The 17,507-nt window shown below is 39.6% G+C and overlaps 3 protein-coding genes across 3 annotated transcripts; 2 read left to right on the plus strand and 1 right to left on the minus strand.

Annotated features, from left to right (window-relative positions):
* Positions 1-190: 190 nt before the first annotated feature.
* LOC306735671 (E3 ubiquitin-protein ligase AMFR-like) lies at positions 191-9,977 on the minus strand. The gene is made up of 14 exons (XM_079217171.1): positions 9,804-9,977; positions 8,274-8,596; positions 8,089-8,181; positions 7,807-7,971; positions 6,127-6,282; positions 5,476-5,516; positions 4,680-4,812; positions 4,308-4,441; positions 4,070-4,180; positions 3,429-3,625; positions 3,225-3,328; positions 2,942-3,076; positions 2,646-2,836; positions 191-2,257 (listed from the first exon to the last, which is right to left on the minus strand). Exons 2-14 carry the CDS (start codon positions 8,526-8,528, stop codon positions 2,101-2,103), a joined length of 1,872 nt encoding a protein of 623 aa, XP_079073297.1. The 5' UTR covers positions 8,529-8,596; positions 9,804-9,977; the 3' UTR covers positions 191-2,100.
* A 980-nt stretch (positions 9,978-10,957) lies between these two features.
* On the plus strand, positions 10,958-12,004 carry LOC306735319 (leukotriene B4 receptor 1-like; the record flags this gene model as incomplete). Its single annotated transcript, XM_079216781.1, has 1 exon — positions 10,958-12,004. The coding sequence occupies one exon, from the start codon at positions 10,958-10,960 to the stop codon at positions 12,002-12,004; it is 1,047 nt and encodes a 348-aa protein (XP_079072907.1).
* Positions 12,005-12,957: 953 nt separating this feature from the next.
* On the plus strand, positions 12,958-14,043 carry LOC306735553 (leukotriene B4 receptor 1-like; the record flags this gene model as incomplete). The annotated part of the gene is made up of 1 exon (XM_079217037.1): positions 12,958-14,043. The coding sequence occupies one exon, from the start codon at positions 12,958-12,960 to the stop codon at positions 14,041-14,043; it is 1,086 nt and encodes a 361-aa protein (XP_079073163.1).
* Positions 14,044-17,507: the final 3,464 nt, after the last annotated feature.

The raw sequence follows: 17,507 nt of genomic DNA on the forward strand, positions 1-17,507 counted from the left end.
ACACACACACACACGTATTGGGCTCAAACTCAAAAGGTTCACTTCACACTAGGACAGCCTCACTTTGCATTTTAAACGCTGTCATCTTCACATAAGCAGACCTCTCTATAAATAGAGACAAAGCCGGTTTACATTGACAAAGCATCAACAAAAGCGGGTTAGTTTCAAGAAGAAAAATGACATCACTATATCTTGTTAAAAAGCTGTATAAGCTCCGTTTATTGAGTCTTTTGTATTAACATACTTTACAAAAACTAGATTTACAGAAATTATCCATAACTGAACCATTCCTGATTTAGGCACAACAATACAGGAAAGCTCAGTGCAAAAACATATTTCAGTTTGATTAAATAAAGTAATGGTTATGAGGAAACCCACGAAAAGGAAAATGTATCATGGATATTAAGAGCTGTTAAATAACTGATTGGAAAAACAAAAAATTAAAACAAACTGTCCAATGTGTCTTTAACATTTTTGACTAATGTTGAAATCTGAAATTGTAATCCTATATTGCTTACATTAACACCAAACCGGAGTTTGAGCAATTAAATAAACACAAAATAAAGATCACAACACTTCAGTCTTTAGTGGAAGTTTGTGGGCGGCTCTTTGGGATAAAGTGGAGGGAAACAAAAGCACTTGTCTAGATTCATGCATATCTCACCTCAAACTGCCGTTGCAACCATAACAAGAAATCAAACACTTATAATACAGTCTCCATCTTTGTGTCCACTGATATGTCTCAACCAGCTACAGACTCCAGAGAAAATACCGAAAACCTTTCAAGGGCCCAGTCCATGTTGTACATTCCTGTATAGTACTGAAATATAGATCTTTAATCCGCGGATGATTATGTTCCTCGCTGCTATGGATTTTGAATAAGTACTCCTCAATGTGAGTCTGCACAAATAAAACATCCAGAACATGCGTGCTTACCTATTCTCAATCATTCAGGTCATTGAATATCCAGAAGTGGCTTTGTTGTCAAGTCTTGAAAATGTTTTGCTGCTACTCATTTCTCCTGCCATAGCCTCTTGAATGAGTGGCGAAAACATATTCAAAAGATAGCCCAGCAAGTACAGTTGTCTCAGACCTAATACTTTCTACATACCATAAAACATTCTAAAGAATGGACACAGATGACCAAGGAACCCATCAATATATTCAGTGGAAAATAACAATTTCTTACTCAGCGAGAACTGCTTATTATCAGAGGGTACTTTTAGTAAGACTGAGAGGATGACACCCATTGTACTTGTACAAAATGTAATACATCCCCTTTGTGGCCTGTGCATCTCAGGGGAATATTATTAGAAAAACTAAGCTTTACATGCCCACTCCCCAGTGTTAAATAACACAACCAATGGCTGATATTACACACTAAATACAGAACAACCCATGTGGGTCAAAAACACTTTGTTTGCAGCATTATGTTGATAGGAACATTCATATTTGACAGAAAGGCTGAACAATACTAAAGTGACATTCTCTTACGCCAAGGTAAGAAATAAAACCATGTTATTTTGCCTACACTTAATTCACAGTTGAAACTCATAAAATAACACACAAATACATCAGGTGAGTTTCTGAAGATTCAGAATAGGTAGCTTTCTGTCATTTGCTAAACAAGTGAAAAGAAAGTCTGATAAAATAAAAACAAACTAAAGACCCAAACAGCTTTTCTATTGATGACACCTTCACACCTCTCCCCTAAAAGACTCTTCTGAATGCAAAGCATGCTCATTTTTGACAGCCAGTCCCAATTATGGTAGAAACTGACTGCCTACTAAAGTTGGTGGTTGCAATGTGTGGCACATGAATAAAGGGCAATGCAACCTTACATTTCTTGACTTGCACCCGTCAATTTATATAATATTCCAAATACTCTGGAATCAGTGATGCAGAAGCCATTCACAACAGTCCCACCTTTTTTGGCAGGCCAAACCAGTCCAAAGGCTATGTTTGCAATACTTTTTAACTATTGTTTTGAATAGGTGATGACCACTGACTGCAAACCAAATTGAAATAGGGTTGAAATAGCTCTGTCTGTGCCTGTTGGTAAGATGATGTGGTACTCTTCTCTGGAAGCCAATCTGTGTTTCAAGGTGCAGGGTCTTGTTGAGTTTGCATGCGTCTCTCTGCAGCTGCCGCCATGGTTCTACGCCTCAGCACAGTCAAGTTCAAGTCGGGAACAATGTCCTCCTCCAGTCCAGGCAAGTCCTCATCCGGGTCCTCCGTGCTATTGTTCATATATCTTCTGCAAGGACAAAATCAAAAACATACAGTATGATCATGGGAACAGGAAATAATAATGGGGAAAAGGCACGCAGAAAAGTCTACCATTAGTGAACAAATGTTCTATTTGTTAGTTCTCTGCAGCTTGGCCTTTAAGTTATTCTGGTCGCCAAGTAAAGGCCTTTTATTGTATTTGTTCACAGACCGAGACAAACACATCTCACAAGGAAGGATCCATTTTTGCAAAGCACAATTTATACAGTTGAGCTATGATGAAAAATGTTGTGTGATTACACGCCTGTTTTTACAAAAACAAGGGCATTTTCTTTACTTTGAATTGAGCTTCTTTTGAATATAAAACATAGCTTAGCACTACTTTCTGTGAGGTAGAAAACCAGCATTGTCCAAACCTGCGTGCATGCTGAATCAGCTCTTCTTTCCTCTGCTTTAACATCTTCTGCCTCTCCTCAGCCGACTTAGAGAAGCGACCTCCTCTGACCTCCATGCTCTCTGACTCACTGACGCCCTGCTCAGCTGCTCCACTGGACCCTACCTGGCCATCTGGCGCAGTGCTGGCCTGCGTGGGGGCACGTTCTATGGCCTGAGGAAGGAACACAGACAAAATATGTGACCGATTGTTGCATTCTGCCTTTCAAGTTAACCAAAGATTACACTGCTTTTAACATGTAACCCAAAGTTGACTGACCTGTGTTGGGAAAGGCACCTGGATGCGTCCCTCCAGGATGTTGTCAGTGGTGACCTCCACAGAGCGGGTCAACTGCAGATCCTGCATCACCAGGTATGAGGGTACCTGAGGGAACATCTCCTGGATCTGATGGGCCTGATGACGACAAGGTACATCAAAAGCGAAGACAGCGAAAGAGAAATTATTTCGAGAAAGATTGTTGGCGATTTAACACAAATAGGTGTTAAAACACACAGTATCAGTGATTTAAAAAAATAAAACCATTCAAAATACATGAACTCACCATGGCCATGAGCTGAGAGTTGTTGGCCTGAGCAATGCCCAAGATATTGGTGGTGTGCATTACCTCCACTGAGAAACTGGGCAGCCAGCTGGCAATGCGAGATCCTGTAAGAGAATGTATGGATTTCATAATTCATTATTATACACAGCATCTGATGTAAGGTGACTCCTGATTCCTCCTCAGATTTGTGTCTGACAGAGTTACCATCAAAGTGGAAGAAGTGATTGTGTTGGTTGATATGTGGTATAGCATCTGGAGCAGCCCCTGCCGGGCCAATGTTTTCTTCCAAGCCCCCGCCCTGCTGCTGGCCTCTCGCCTGGCCTCCATCAGCATTAATGTTCAGGGATGTCCGACACGTTGGACACGAGGTGTCCTGCTCAAGCCATGAACGCAAACATGAGCTGGAAACACACACACACACACACACACACACACACACACACACACACACACACACAAATATTATTATGGCATTTCTCTGCACAAAACTTGACATTAATAATTGTAGGTCTCAGGTCAGTGCAGAACTTCTTACTGTAGGTGTACACCTTCAAACTGCCACAACTCCAAAAGGTAGCAAGTAAATATCCACACAAAAAAAGTAATAGTACAAAAGCTAAGAATAGTTCTGCAGTCAGGTCTGCTACAAAAAATATAAAGGATACTGCATTCAAGGCTGGTTTATCTGATCATCTGCTATTTCTGCAGTCTTACCTTCAACCATCTATATGTAACCTTTTCTAGGCTATGTATTGAGCCACGAGTCAGTGGTACCAGTAAAATAACTGACAACATAATAATGTCTATGCAGGGATTGCTGATAAAAATAAAGAAAAACACTGTACTTGTGAAAGAGATGGCCACAGGGTAGTTTGCGTGCTGTCAACATGGCATCCCAGCAGATGGCACAATCATCATCATTAGCTGCCAGCTCCTCTGCAGTAGCAACTGCAAATCTGCAAAACATAAAGTTCCGAGTCCATACAAATAATGATGAACAATCAATAATCAATCATTTAATTAAACAAACAAAGAACCACAAGGTAAAAGGGGGAAAACAATTAAATAAAAATATATTTTCACCTGGCCTCCATGTTGTTGATGACACGAAGGTAATTCTTGTGTCGGCGGACGCGGCGCTGAACCTCATGGAAGAGATACCGCAGCTGCATGAAGATAACCAAGCTTGCCATGGACAGCCAGATGTTTCCAAAAAGCTAATTAGGGACAAATGAATCAAAAAGATTAAAGATTGGGGGTAGAAAAAGACTACATTTTCATATCACCACTGTTCATGTTCCCGTTAAATTTGTTTTTCTTTTTGTGGGGGGGGGTCTTTATCCGATGCGAGGGTCCAAGTACAGAGGGTGTTGTATGTTGTACAGATTGTAATGCCAAATTTGATATCACACTATACAAATGAAATGTAATTGAACCGTTTCCTCTGTGTCTTACCAGCATATGGATATGATGCATGAGGTCCAGGAAGAGCATAGTCAGCTCCATGATGAAGTCTGTGTAATAGACATATGTTCCTTTATTCTCCCAGGTCCCTGGATGATTCAGATCCCAAAGATGAATGGCATATCTGAGGGGACATGCAAAACTCTATCAGGCCATGAAAAATAGGTGATATTTAGACAGTATGGTCGATGATGTGGCACTTTACTCAGATGGGGATTGGAAAATTAAAATTCATGAAACAAAGATGGTGTAAAAGTATCGTGGTACAATTAAACAGGGAGCATTGCCATCAGAAGCAACACGTAAGGATAACAAACAAGAGAGAACACCAGTGTAATGACAGAATCAAAGTTTCATATCATTTTCCAATGTATAATAGCTTTAAGTCAATATGCTTGGTTAACAAACAGGAATAGAAATAGGCCAACACTGAAAACTCTTAATCTATTGTGGGTAGCAACATATGTTAAACACAAACCCAAAGTAACAACTTAAAATCAAGTAATGCACAGCCACAGTACTGTACCTGACAACAGTACAAGTTTTAATGTTAAACTAATATTTATATATAGTATATAGGAGTGCTTTGGCTGATTAGAGTTGTTTATACTGCTTGTGTAATCCAAATCACTCTCTTTGGGACAAAGAAGCCTATCACAGTGGTGTAATGGAACCAGACAAAAACAAATGGTGTTGCTAACATTATCCCCTGATTATAAATCAGCTCTGTCATCCGCAGTGCTGCAATGTACACACATTTATAAAGAAGGCTTTGCAAGAAACCTACCGCATGATGACATGCCCAGTGCGCACAGTCACCAGCAGACACTGAGGAGAAAAAAGATAACGGGTTAACACAATGTAATTCTCGTAGACTTTTTGTCATACATAGGTGTAATAGTCCAAAATATTAAGACATTTCCGTTCAGTTTTTTGTTTGTTGAGTAAATGGTGCAGAGAAAATACTTTTTTTTAATCAAGACTAAACCTTGATTTAAAATATCCCCTTATGGACATGCATGTAGTTTCTGTATCAAATAAGTAAGCTTTTTTCCCCCACAGTAGTCATTTTGACATGGAGCAGAATAAGCACTATCGTAACTGAAAAAAACCGGGAGGATGACAGAGCCCCAGTAAGCCATGCTTGTGAGCCATATGCACAATACTGGACCCTGGAACTGAAACACTGAAATGAAATGCAACCATTATTTATTACAACTGTACTTGTCCTGCTTTAATGTCTAATTGTCTGACAAGAAAAAGTTAGTAATGTTTACAATATGGCGAATGAAACACATTTACCCAGACCCATAAGCATGCTAAATAGAGAACAAAATAAAAATACATGGGCCCGACCAAAAGCTTAGAGTCCACAATCATCATGCCTTTGTCCACACATTGGGACCCATTGTATACCGTTGTAACTCCAGGTTCTTACCTCTGCTGCCATAAAGGAGAAGGTGTGCATGCCATGGGATGCTCCAAGCAGACCACCACAGCCCACAGCCAGTCCACAGCAATCCAACAGCAATGAGACCAGTAGACAAAGCACTCGTACATGGCTGTTCATGGGAGTGGAGGGTGAAAAGGACAGCTGTAGGGAAGAAAATGTGAAACATTAAGTGGATTGTTCCTCTCTAAAGGTTCAAAGGATCATGTTGGCATTTAAAGAATATAATTCATGAAATAATACAAAATCTCCATGTGTTTATGAAATATTCCTATATCAAAATAATTAATTCAGCCACCAAAGAACAAGGTTTTTTGTTAGTGTGCTCACAAAGATAGACAACATATCATCAGGCTCAGAACCATACCCAAAGGGCATTTATACTGTATATTGTATTATGAACTGAGAGGAACCATTTCCTTTCAACCTTTCCATTACAAATGTTACACAACCCATTTAAAATCAAAAGGGTCCTCAAACCACCCAGAAAGCATCTATGTACTGGCAAACAAGGCTTAGGACTGTAAACTGACACATTGTCTAGTGAATAGAATACAATGTAGGACTTATTTCCAAACATTAAAACGTCTGTTGAAAAAGGTTCAATCGATTCTGTAAAGCTTTAACAGCATAAGGTTTCCCTCGAACACTGACAACACCAAATACCAAGCATCTTTAGCAGTATGACCGACGTGCGCCCTGTTCACACAAAAGCTATTACACACAGAAAGAGGGAAACCGGAATAAAGGCAGTTGGGCTAAGACAACTGACAGACTTAAACCTTAAAAGAACATCCATAAATATCTATAGCCAAAGCTGATAGACAGAAACAAAGATTTGCAGTCAGCAAACAAACTGATACATTTTTACAGCATGGCAGGCAGAAATTACCCTCTGGTACACAATGCCAGTCAGCATTACATCACAGACAACATAATAATCTACCGCCCGTTTTAAATGTCATTGCCTTGAAGAACTCAGGGGGTTGATTAAATTTGATATTTTGTTTTCCCCAACATGCAGACCACAATCTGATACGGGGACGTGTCAATCAGCAGCCTCACATGCTAGTTCAAGGAACTATTAATAGATCATGGGCTGAGAAGAGTAAGGTTACTCTCAGACTGTTGAGGGACACTCCCCCAACACATTATAAAGTTGGAACTTGCAAGCAAGCGTCAATTGCCAGGCTTCTGCCTCAACTAAAGTGTCTGAACAAATAAGAGCTCTGTAGCTACCCAGTACAACAGTGTACTTTCCCATGACAAATCTACTTTAAAGATGGTTGTTTTAAAAGCAGAAACTAAACACTTTGTTAACGATCCTTAAGCTTATTATAAAACTACCAAAGTATGGAAAATACTTTTGTGGCCCATCCAAAAACATCAGGTGTTGGGCTTGTTTCTGATAGGTTTGTCTTGATAAGACTTCGATGTTGTATTGTAAACTAACTGGTTGGTTGAACATCTAGTACAATATCATAAGTTGTTGTAGCTATTTTCAGTTGAATTGTATTCGAGAATTATGATGAGTGTATATTTGGAACAATTAGAGATTCAGAATGTAAATAATTGAATAAATTACATAAGGCAGCCGTAAACCATAGATAGTGGTACTAGAATGTATTATTGGAAGAAAAAAAAAAGGGTGTAGCTTATAATACTTACATATTCAAATCGGTCTTTGCAAAGCTGCACCATAAGGTGGAGAAAGACTAAGGCAGAGAACCACAAACACCACATGACCACCTCTTCCACCGTCTGCACGTTCAATACCCCAAAGATGAAAATAAACTTGTAGAAGATGAAATTCCAGAATTTATCTTTCAGGTGCTGAGGAATAAACACAGAGCAAATCAGATGCATTTGTTTCTGATAGGTCTACACTTAAGCAGCGTAATACCCCGGGCATGAAAGTAGTTGAATTCATTTTTCAAGACACACACTCACCTGCTTCTCACTAACTCTGAGTGGGCCAAACACTACATACTGAATCATTTTAGCAATTAACATCAACAAGCAGCAGAATGTGTTGACTAATACCTAGAGGAGAACAGATAATAAAGAGACAATTAGTTTTCATAAGAACATAATCTTATCAAACAATGCAAATGATGGCACTGGATGACACTCACCCAAACAAAGAGACTGTCAGTGGCAATATACCACAGGACAGTGGTTGTCAATTCTGTGTTAATAATATCATTATTTAGATGTTCAAGATCCACTTCAGTTGGAGCTGGTATTTCATCAGTTTCCAAGACCCCAAACCCTGGATCAGTCACAGTGGTGTAGGCACTAAAGATGCTGCCAGCAAGCAACGCCACACTAAGTGCGGTGTACGTCTGCAGGCTGGGCCAAGGAAACCTCTCCAAAAAAAGCAGCGGCATTGCAGTGATTACGGTCCACTTCTCAACTTGTGAAAATGGTCTTTATCCCGATCCCCCAAAAAAAAGACCTGTGAGAGCGGAAGTGAGTTAGCTAATGTTTGCCCTTGGCACAGGAAACATACACACATGTTAGCCTATACAGGAAACATAAACAAGTGTTAGCCTATGTACAGGAAACTTACAAGTGTTAGCCTATGTACAGGAAACTTACAAGTGTTAGCCTATGTACAGGAAACATACACAAGTGTTGACCTATACAGGAAACATACAAAAGGGCTCGCAGGAAACAAAAACAAGTGTTAGCCTAGGTACAGGAAACATACGCATACACATACACATGTGTTAGACTATGTACAGGAAACATACACAAGTGGTAGCCTATGTACAGGAAACATACACAAGTGGTAGCCTATGTACAGGAAACATACACAAGTGGTAGCCGATGTACAGGAAACATACACAAGTGGTAGCCGATGTACAGGAAACATACACAAGTGGTAGCCTATGTACAGGAAACACACAAGTGGTAGCCTATGTACAGGAAACACACAAGTGGTAGCCTATGTACAGGAAACATACACAATTGGTAGCCTATGTACAGGAAACATACACAAGTGTTAGCCTAGTATCGTGAGTAAATATTGTTAATGTGTTGTGGGATTTAGTAATGATTTTTTTAAACGGGTGCAAGGTTTCCTTGCTAGTTTTCAATACGTTCGAATAATGACTTTAGCTTAGTGTATAATACATAGTACTATTTATTGTAAATAGTTAAAGTCAGCTAAAAGTTATGGATATATGACTGAAGCCAACTATTTGATCATGGTGTTAAGAGTTGGAACAAACATTGGTAACGTTACGTGAGTTAGGTTAACGTTAATCTGACAGGGCTGTGGGGAAACTCAACTTCAAGCCGAGGAGGGGTGAACCAGACTAACCTGCTCTCAATTCTCAAGCAAGGCTAACACGTTAGCTGAGTTAGTAAAGATGCAAAGCACTCGTGAATTGGACGGTCTTTGGTGAGATGTTAGAGGTTAAATCAGCCAAACAACGTGAACTCCCGTAGGCCAGGGGTCGACCTGGCTAACATCAACGTTAGCTAACGTCAATATCTATAGAGGTAACGCCAACTAGTACGAGTTCACGCCCCTAACGTTAGCTATTTACATTGCTAACGTTACCTCATACGAGCTTATTCGTTAGCGAACATGAACAACGCAGCGAGCAGCAGTTGAGCTCCAAACACAAAGCTTCTATTACTGTATCGTCACTTACAGTTTGTCACAAACTTAGATTTACACAATATCCAACGCTCCTTGTTGTAGTCAGTGCTGTACTTTTAGTGCTGCTGCACTAAGAAGATCGTAGTTGTCAACATCGTCATGTTTATTTCATCGCGAAGGCAGTTGAGCTGGCAGTTGAGCCTTCGCCTTCGCCTTCTTCTTCTTCTTCTTCTTCTTCTTCGTCTTCTTCTTCGTGGTGCTTATCGCGGTAGGTTAACAACGTTATGGCGCATTACCGCCACTAACTGGTACGGGTGTGGATTGGGATTACACTATTCACTCAGAAAACATATAAGAGTTTCTTCCTGATAATAAACACATCTTCCTGTATTATGGATATTTTTATAATATGGTATATTGTAGCATATACATTATTGTTTCCTCTTTTCAGGTTCTCTTTGGGCTTCTGATCATAACTACTTGTCTTTAAATGATGTATGCACCTTCCTGTTGTCTCTTCTCCCCACTGCTTGTATCACCTGTCTATCAAGTTATATGCTTAACTGCGGTTTAAGAACAAATCGTTTATATATTAATGAAATGAAACATTTGTCAACTGAGTTATTTAAATATATCAGAGTAGATATTGTATATATGTGTATGCAAAATAAACTCCTTATCTTTTTCCCAAGCAATGTGATATGTGAGTCAGGAAGTATGTAGTTTTACTGATAGTGGACTATAATGTTTATTTCAGTTATTTATTTACTTATCTTCTGACCCGAGAGCTATTGTCACAATTTAACAATATGGAATTTTAAATTAGGGTTAGGAACTGAAACAGCAGAACCCATATTACTTGTTGTTGGATAATAATGAACCATTCAAATGGTTGCCATTCATTCAATATCGAGTTGACAGAGAGTCCAAAGTTCTATGCCAATCAAATAAACGTGTGTATCCAATTTAAAGTCTACTTGACTTGTAATAAAAACGGTCACAGAACTGAAAGTTATTTGGAATAACAGTAGATCAGCTGTTGACACTGATGACTTTGTGTGCCTATAACCTCCTGTGACTCTCGAATGGTCCTGTGAGAAACCTGGTTCTGCTCAATTCATCCATAAAGGGAAGTGAAGACTTGCTTGGACAGCACTTTGTTTTTCTTTTCATGCAGACGCCACTGTCAGCACATACACTCTCAACATGAACGACTCAACTGAGCTGTCTTCTTCAGAGGAAATGGCCCCTGAGGAGTTTGACAGCGGGACAGCAGTGGCTTGTGTGATCCTGGGCCTGTCCTTCCTGGTGGGGGCTCCGGGGAACCTGCTGGTGATCTGGACTATCCTGAGGCACGTCAAGCAGCGCTCCCACACGGTGGTGCTCATCCTGCACCTGGCTATCGCTGACCTGCTGGTCCTCATCACCCTGCCTCTTTGGATCTACTCCCTGGTACACACCTGGCTGCTTGGAGAAGCCCTTTGCAAGGCGTTGGTGTACATTGTCAGTGTGTGCATGTTCAGCAGCATTTTCTTCATCACCCTTATGAGTGTGGAGCGCTATTTAGCAATCTGTCATCCATTTGTGATGATGCGCTGGAGGACTAAGAGTGTTATGGACAGATGTCTGGTACTTTTGTGGCTCCTTGCTTTGCTTATGGGAGTGCCTTCTTTACTGACCCAGCCTTTGGATGAAAGTGATGGAAGTGAGCAGTGTTTTATTTTTGAATTCACCTCTGTGACGCAAGCGATCATCTTGTTATGTCTGCAGACCTTGTGGGGCTTTGTAGTTCCTTTTATCGTTCTTAGTATCTGTTATTTTCTAGTAGCTGCGCAGCTCAGGAAAATGAGTTTCAACTCCAAACAGAAATCCATGGTTCTTGTTCACGCTGTGGTGATAGCTTTCACGCTGTGCTGGCTGCCTTACCACATCATCAACATTATTGATCTGGTTTGCATTCTAGGATCTGGCACAGAACATGAATGTGTGCCGGAGAGTGTTGTCTTTAGCTCCGGTGCCCTTGTTTTCATCAGCAGTTCAGTGAATCCTGTATTATATGCCTTCTTTGCAAGGAACTTGAAAGGGAGTCTGGAGCAGTCCCGTCTGGTCAGGCTGTTCCAGGAAATGGCAATGCACACCAACAAACTCAGGGATTTAGTAGTACAACAGCAGACTGGACAGAGGGCAGCAAATACACGGATAGAGCTGCTGTCTGATAGTGAAAAAAAAAACTGTGATGATGGGGAAATGTGACATTTGTCTTCTGTAGTTAATTAAGGGACTATACTTTATTATGAAGACCTATATACGATCTAAGGCTTTGAACGCCATGTACAATAGTGCTGACAATGGTCATGTGTAGTGATTCATATCATTAACACTCATTGTACTCTGCTTTTTTAAATATTTTCCCTCGGATGTCAATGCAAGCCAACACATGTTCGCAATCTTAGACGTTTCTCTTTTTCTATGATAATTTATGGCTGTATAGTTTAAAAATGTGAACACTTTACAACTATGATACACTCCTGTATTGTGCCATTTGTTTTGTTTACTACAATTAATGAGGCATCTGTTTACTGACTTGAAAAATTAAGTGGAATACATCGAGATCAATGAGTTTGGAAACTGCTACAATAATTTATTAAAATCATTCTCTCTTATTTTGATTTAATTTAGAACAACTTGACTAGATTCCCTGCTTCTTTGGGGAAAATATGCTCTCGTAATGCAGTTAAGTTAAATAAAAACTCTATGCTCAAATAAAATGTATACATCTGTCCTTTAAAACAATTTAGTGACATTAATTGTAAACATTATTCTTACATCTTATAGAAATGTATTGTAGATCATGGAAGTAACTTCAAATGAATTCTCAATAAATTGCCTCTGTTCATGTTAATTTATACATGGAGTTGCCACCACATTTACTCTCGATATGAGCATCATTTTCAAAGATTATTTCAGTTTGTCTTTGCAGATTCTTTAATTTATTTGATACTCTTTTACCTCCCCACTTTTAATCCATGACCAGAGGTAACAAATGGACAAATGGATTTATGACACACACATGAATCATCTCTCTATGTCTCAAATAGTGAGGAAACCCTTTCCGGTCTATTTTTAAAGGGAAGTGAAGACTTGCTTGGACAGCACTTTGTTTTTCTTGTCATGCAGACGCCACTGTCAGCACATACACTTTCAACATGAACGACTCAACTGAGCTGTCTTCTTCAGAGGAAATGGCCCCTGAGGAGTTTGACGGCGGGACAGCAGTGGCTTGTGTGATCCTGGGCCTGTCCTTCCTGGTGGGGGCTCCGGGGAACCTGCTGGTGATCTGGACTATCCTGAGGCACGTCAAGCAGCGCTCCCACACGGTGGTGCTCATCCTGCACCTGGCTATCGCTGACCTGCTGGTCCTCATCACCCTGCCTCTTTGGATCTACTCCCTGGCCCACTTCTGGGTGTTTGGAGAAGCCTCCTGCAAAGCCATGGTGTTCATGATCAACGCCTGTATGTACAGCAGTGTTTTCCTCATTACACTCATGAGCGTGGAGCGCTTTGTGGCTGTGCGCTATCCCTTTGCCTCGGCTGGCTGGAAGAGGAAAAAAGCTTTGAATAAAGTTCTGCTGGCTCTGTGGACGGCAGCGCTCTTGTTCAGCATACCTGTCATCCCAACTCAGGTTGTCGGGACGGATTCTGGCGAGGAGCACTGTCTGTACCGCTTTTACACTACTATGACCCAGGAGCTGGTGTGTGTGCTGCTGGAGACACTGGTGGGCTACATATTACCCTTCATCATCCTCGTGGTCTGCTATGGTTGCCTGTTCAGCCGGATTACTCAGATGACCTTCAAGTCAAAGCGCAAGTCCACAGTCCTTATTGCCAGTGTGGTGGTTGTGTTTGCTATTTGTTGGACTCCTCATCACATAGGAAACGTCCTCTCACTCGTCATCCTGGCCACTGAAGACTCCCTCCCTAAAGCAGCAGAGAATCTGGAGAGCGTCAGGAGCACCATGACCTTCATCGCTGGAGCCATGGTCTTCATCAGCAGCACTGCTAACCCCATTCTCTACATTTATGCGGCTCGCTCCTTCAGGAGTTCCTTGCGTGACACCGGGATCCAGAAGCTCTTCCGCCACATCTCCAGCACCTCCCCAGGTGAGGGCAATAAGGAGTTGTCCTTCGTGTCCCGGAGACAGAGCAATCACACCAACAGTTCTCAGTTTGTGTCGGAGTCAAAAGACCAAATGGACATATTAGTAAAAATGTGTGAAAATAATCCATCCTGATATTTAAATGATATCTAATGTTTGTGTTGTGTGTAGATATTCATGTGTATACTGTAAGTATATTTTTAAAGAATTTTGTATGAAATTACAACACAGAAAAACAGGATGTAAGAGTTTATCTGTGCAATACTTGACCAACTCCGTAAATTACCTATTTCACATGTTCTTTAAAAAAGGTTTTGTTGCTTCTTTTTTAAATGGTGACCATATATTTATAAATATGACATATATTATATATTTAGATAAATACCATATAGTACAATACACAACCTTATGACATGACTCAATGAAAGGTTTTCTATGTTATTTTATCATTTTGGTTGATTAGGTATAATTGATTCTGTGAAAGATTTTGTTTTAAATGCCCGTGGGAACACAACACAGTAGATTTTCATCTGATAATTGTGTGTTGTGTTGTGTCAGCACTTCTTATTTTTACACTTGTATTTCAGCATAGGCTGTCTTGGATACACTTTTAGGAACTTTCCTATTCTGTGTTGGGAAACATCTCTAAAACAGTCTTATTGTGAGATAATAAAAGTGTTGTTCAATTTACTCAATGTGTTTTCTTAATCATAGAATCCACAGGGTACAATATTGCTTTTTCACTCATAAGGAAAAAGCTAACAAATCCCATTAAAAACGACAGTCGTGCTTTCAACTTCTTCAAGATGAAAATATTGCAAAATGAAAAACTGCATGTTCCCTTTAATGAGCAGCAAAAAGCGGAATCATGTCTAAAGTTTGTCACAAGCTTATAGAACTGACAAACCCTTACTTTTATAAAGTAAATACACTCATAGCATATTAGGTTTGTCTTTTGCCATGTTGTCTCACCAACTGGCACAACCAGTAGATCGCTGTGTTTTTAATAATTGAGTTTTGACATAATTTCAGTGTGGCGTCATAATTATAGTCATATTTGTATTTTCTCGTGTGTTCATTTTATTTAGGTCAAGATGAGATTTGGTTTTTCAGAGCTGCCTTGCTTAATGCAGCTTAAAAGATGTGTAACCTGTGTTGACTACCAGCTGCTATGCTACAGCAGTTACAGTGGAAGGAACACTCTTGGTCAAATGGATGATTATAAATGAGTAAAATTCACTTTGCACCTGACCCCTAACATTGATTTTACCTAATGGACCCACAACTATTTCAGGGATACTATTGTAGATTTTGACTTAAAGGGGACAACAAATGTCAAGTTTGGGAGAAAGTTAAGAAGCCATACTGAAGTCATTGTTATGTGTCCGATTCTATGAGATGGCTCATTGGGATATAGATTTGAACTGAGGGTACAATATGTTGACTTCAACCGCCCCAGCCAGTCTAGACTTTAATCACTGTGACAGGGCTCTACGGTACTCGTCCCCTCTTTGGAGCCTTTGAATATTAGTAAGTCAAAATTACTTCAACTGTGACAGTGGAAAATATGTTCGATACAGAATCACACAAGAAAACATAGCTGACTCTGAGACAAGCTCAACCTTTTCTCACAGAATGAGGAAGTGGCACAAATGAGACATCAGCAATGTGGTATGTGTCTCATGTTGTCTTTCATTATGAGTTTATATAAGCAATTTGCACGTAGGCCTACTCTTTCTGGGACATTTTACTAAAGGACATTGTATCTTTTAAATGTATTTCCAGGCTTGGAGCCAATGGATCGAGTATCAGTGTTTACAGGACAGGCAAAACTATTTTGATTGAACTTGAATCAGCTGATGTTTCCGTCCAATGAACACAATATTTTATATTTTTGTCGTTTTGTAAAGTATGCTTTAAACTACTCAAAAAAAGTGACTTTTTCTTCCGATAATATTGTTTCAGTTGAAAAATATGTATTACACATTTAATTAAGCAATGGCAAAGAGAGAGAGAGGGTTTTCTGGTATAACATTTTTCTCAAAGACGAATGCAGGACTTGAACCCTAACAGTTGATTTGATACATTCCTTGTACCCTAGAATTAAAAAGACCCTTGGTGAAAGTTGATAAGCTTTGCTTGCAGATGAAGATATTCATTCTTATCTTTTTTTCAGTGTTGATTAAAGTGTGATTAATTATAAAAGGTGCTCAATAGGGAATTCAGAGCAAGTCTATTGCCTCCACATGGCTCTCAACATAGAGGTAGCTGAGCTGCTGACAGTGCTAACATGTTTACGATCACACTGTGCGTCACAGTGCAAAGAGCAGCTATTGAGGCTCAACAACTCACATGCAGGGAAATGCGAGCACGGCTGTGTACACAAAGCACAGTGAAGCGATGATTAGCGGGAGTGTGACTTGATTTTCAGTTCTGTTTTTCCTATTACTCACTATAGATTTACATTGTAAATAGTTGCTTGCTACAATATTAATATTCTTAATTTTGAATTGAGCACCTTTAATTCAATTGAATGTGGTATACAGTTTGCTTCAACGCCCATATTCTGCAATTGTAATGGGAAAAGGTTGGTGCCAAAAAATTTGATTTTTGAAATTTGTAATAATTATTTTTCAACTTAAACTGCAGCAATATTGTTTTCATAGTGTTGCTCAATCTGTTAAAACAAACAGATCAAATGTTACGCTCAGAATATGGCAGCAGCAGCTAATTTGAGTTTGATCAAAATGTCCTTTATTCAGTCAAAAAAGGGCACACCTTTCAGTTTTCTTTAAATTACAACCTATGGGTCAACATTTCAGTTGTGCACTTTTGTCACTCAAAGTATCTCACCGAGAGCTTTTATATGATATGTAATACTCATATTCTCCCTAAATGGCACTTGTCCCTTATGAATTCATTTCTTTAAATAAGACTAAATGAAACATGGACCATAGTCAACACTATTTATTGTTTGGTCTTATACACAGATCTAAATTCATACAAGTGTCAAACTTGCAACAAAAGAAACATATCTTCTCTGCCACCAGAGGTTGACCTAGCCTGGTGTGGGCCAGCATTGCACACTGGGTAATGTAAGCACAGCAAAGGAGGAACAAACCAAGACAGCTGTCAACAGGCCTGTCACAGAAAAAACTTAAGCAGCTTCTACACAGTACTCTGGTCATAAGCAGGAATTAAATCAGCTATAGACTGATTATAGTCTGGAAACCAAAACAGAAAAGATCTAGTAACTGCGTCGATCATTAGAAAAGACTTCAAGATATGACTTTGTCCTTACATTTCATAACATCTCCAAAAACATTGTACGGAGATGGGATTAATAAAAAATAGAATCAATTTGTCATGCTACTCTGTTAAAGACGCTCTGTCACTTAACTCTTTGGAACAAATATATCTGTAGTGCTTGGAAAATATCTAAATGGCATGACATACTGTATGTCACACAAATGCTTTTTACAGAAAAGAAATACAGTTACAAAAAGGTACAGATGGTACACTGGCACATCTGTGGTGTTGCTGTAGTTTTAATCAACAGTCGTTGCAGCTCAAAGTTAGTTCAAATGAATCCATGACAG

Source organism: Taurulus bubalis (assembly GCF_910589615.1).
Source record: "Taurulus bubalis genome assembly, chromosome: 4".
NCBI lineage: Eukaryota > Metazoa > Chordata > Actinopteri > Perciformes > Cottidae > Taurulus > Taurulus bubalis.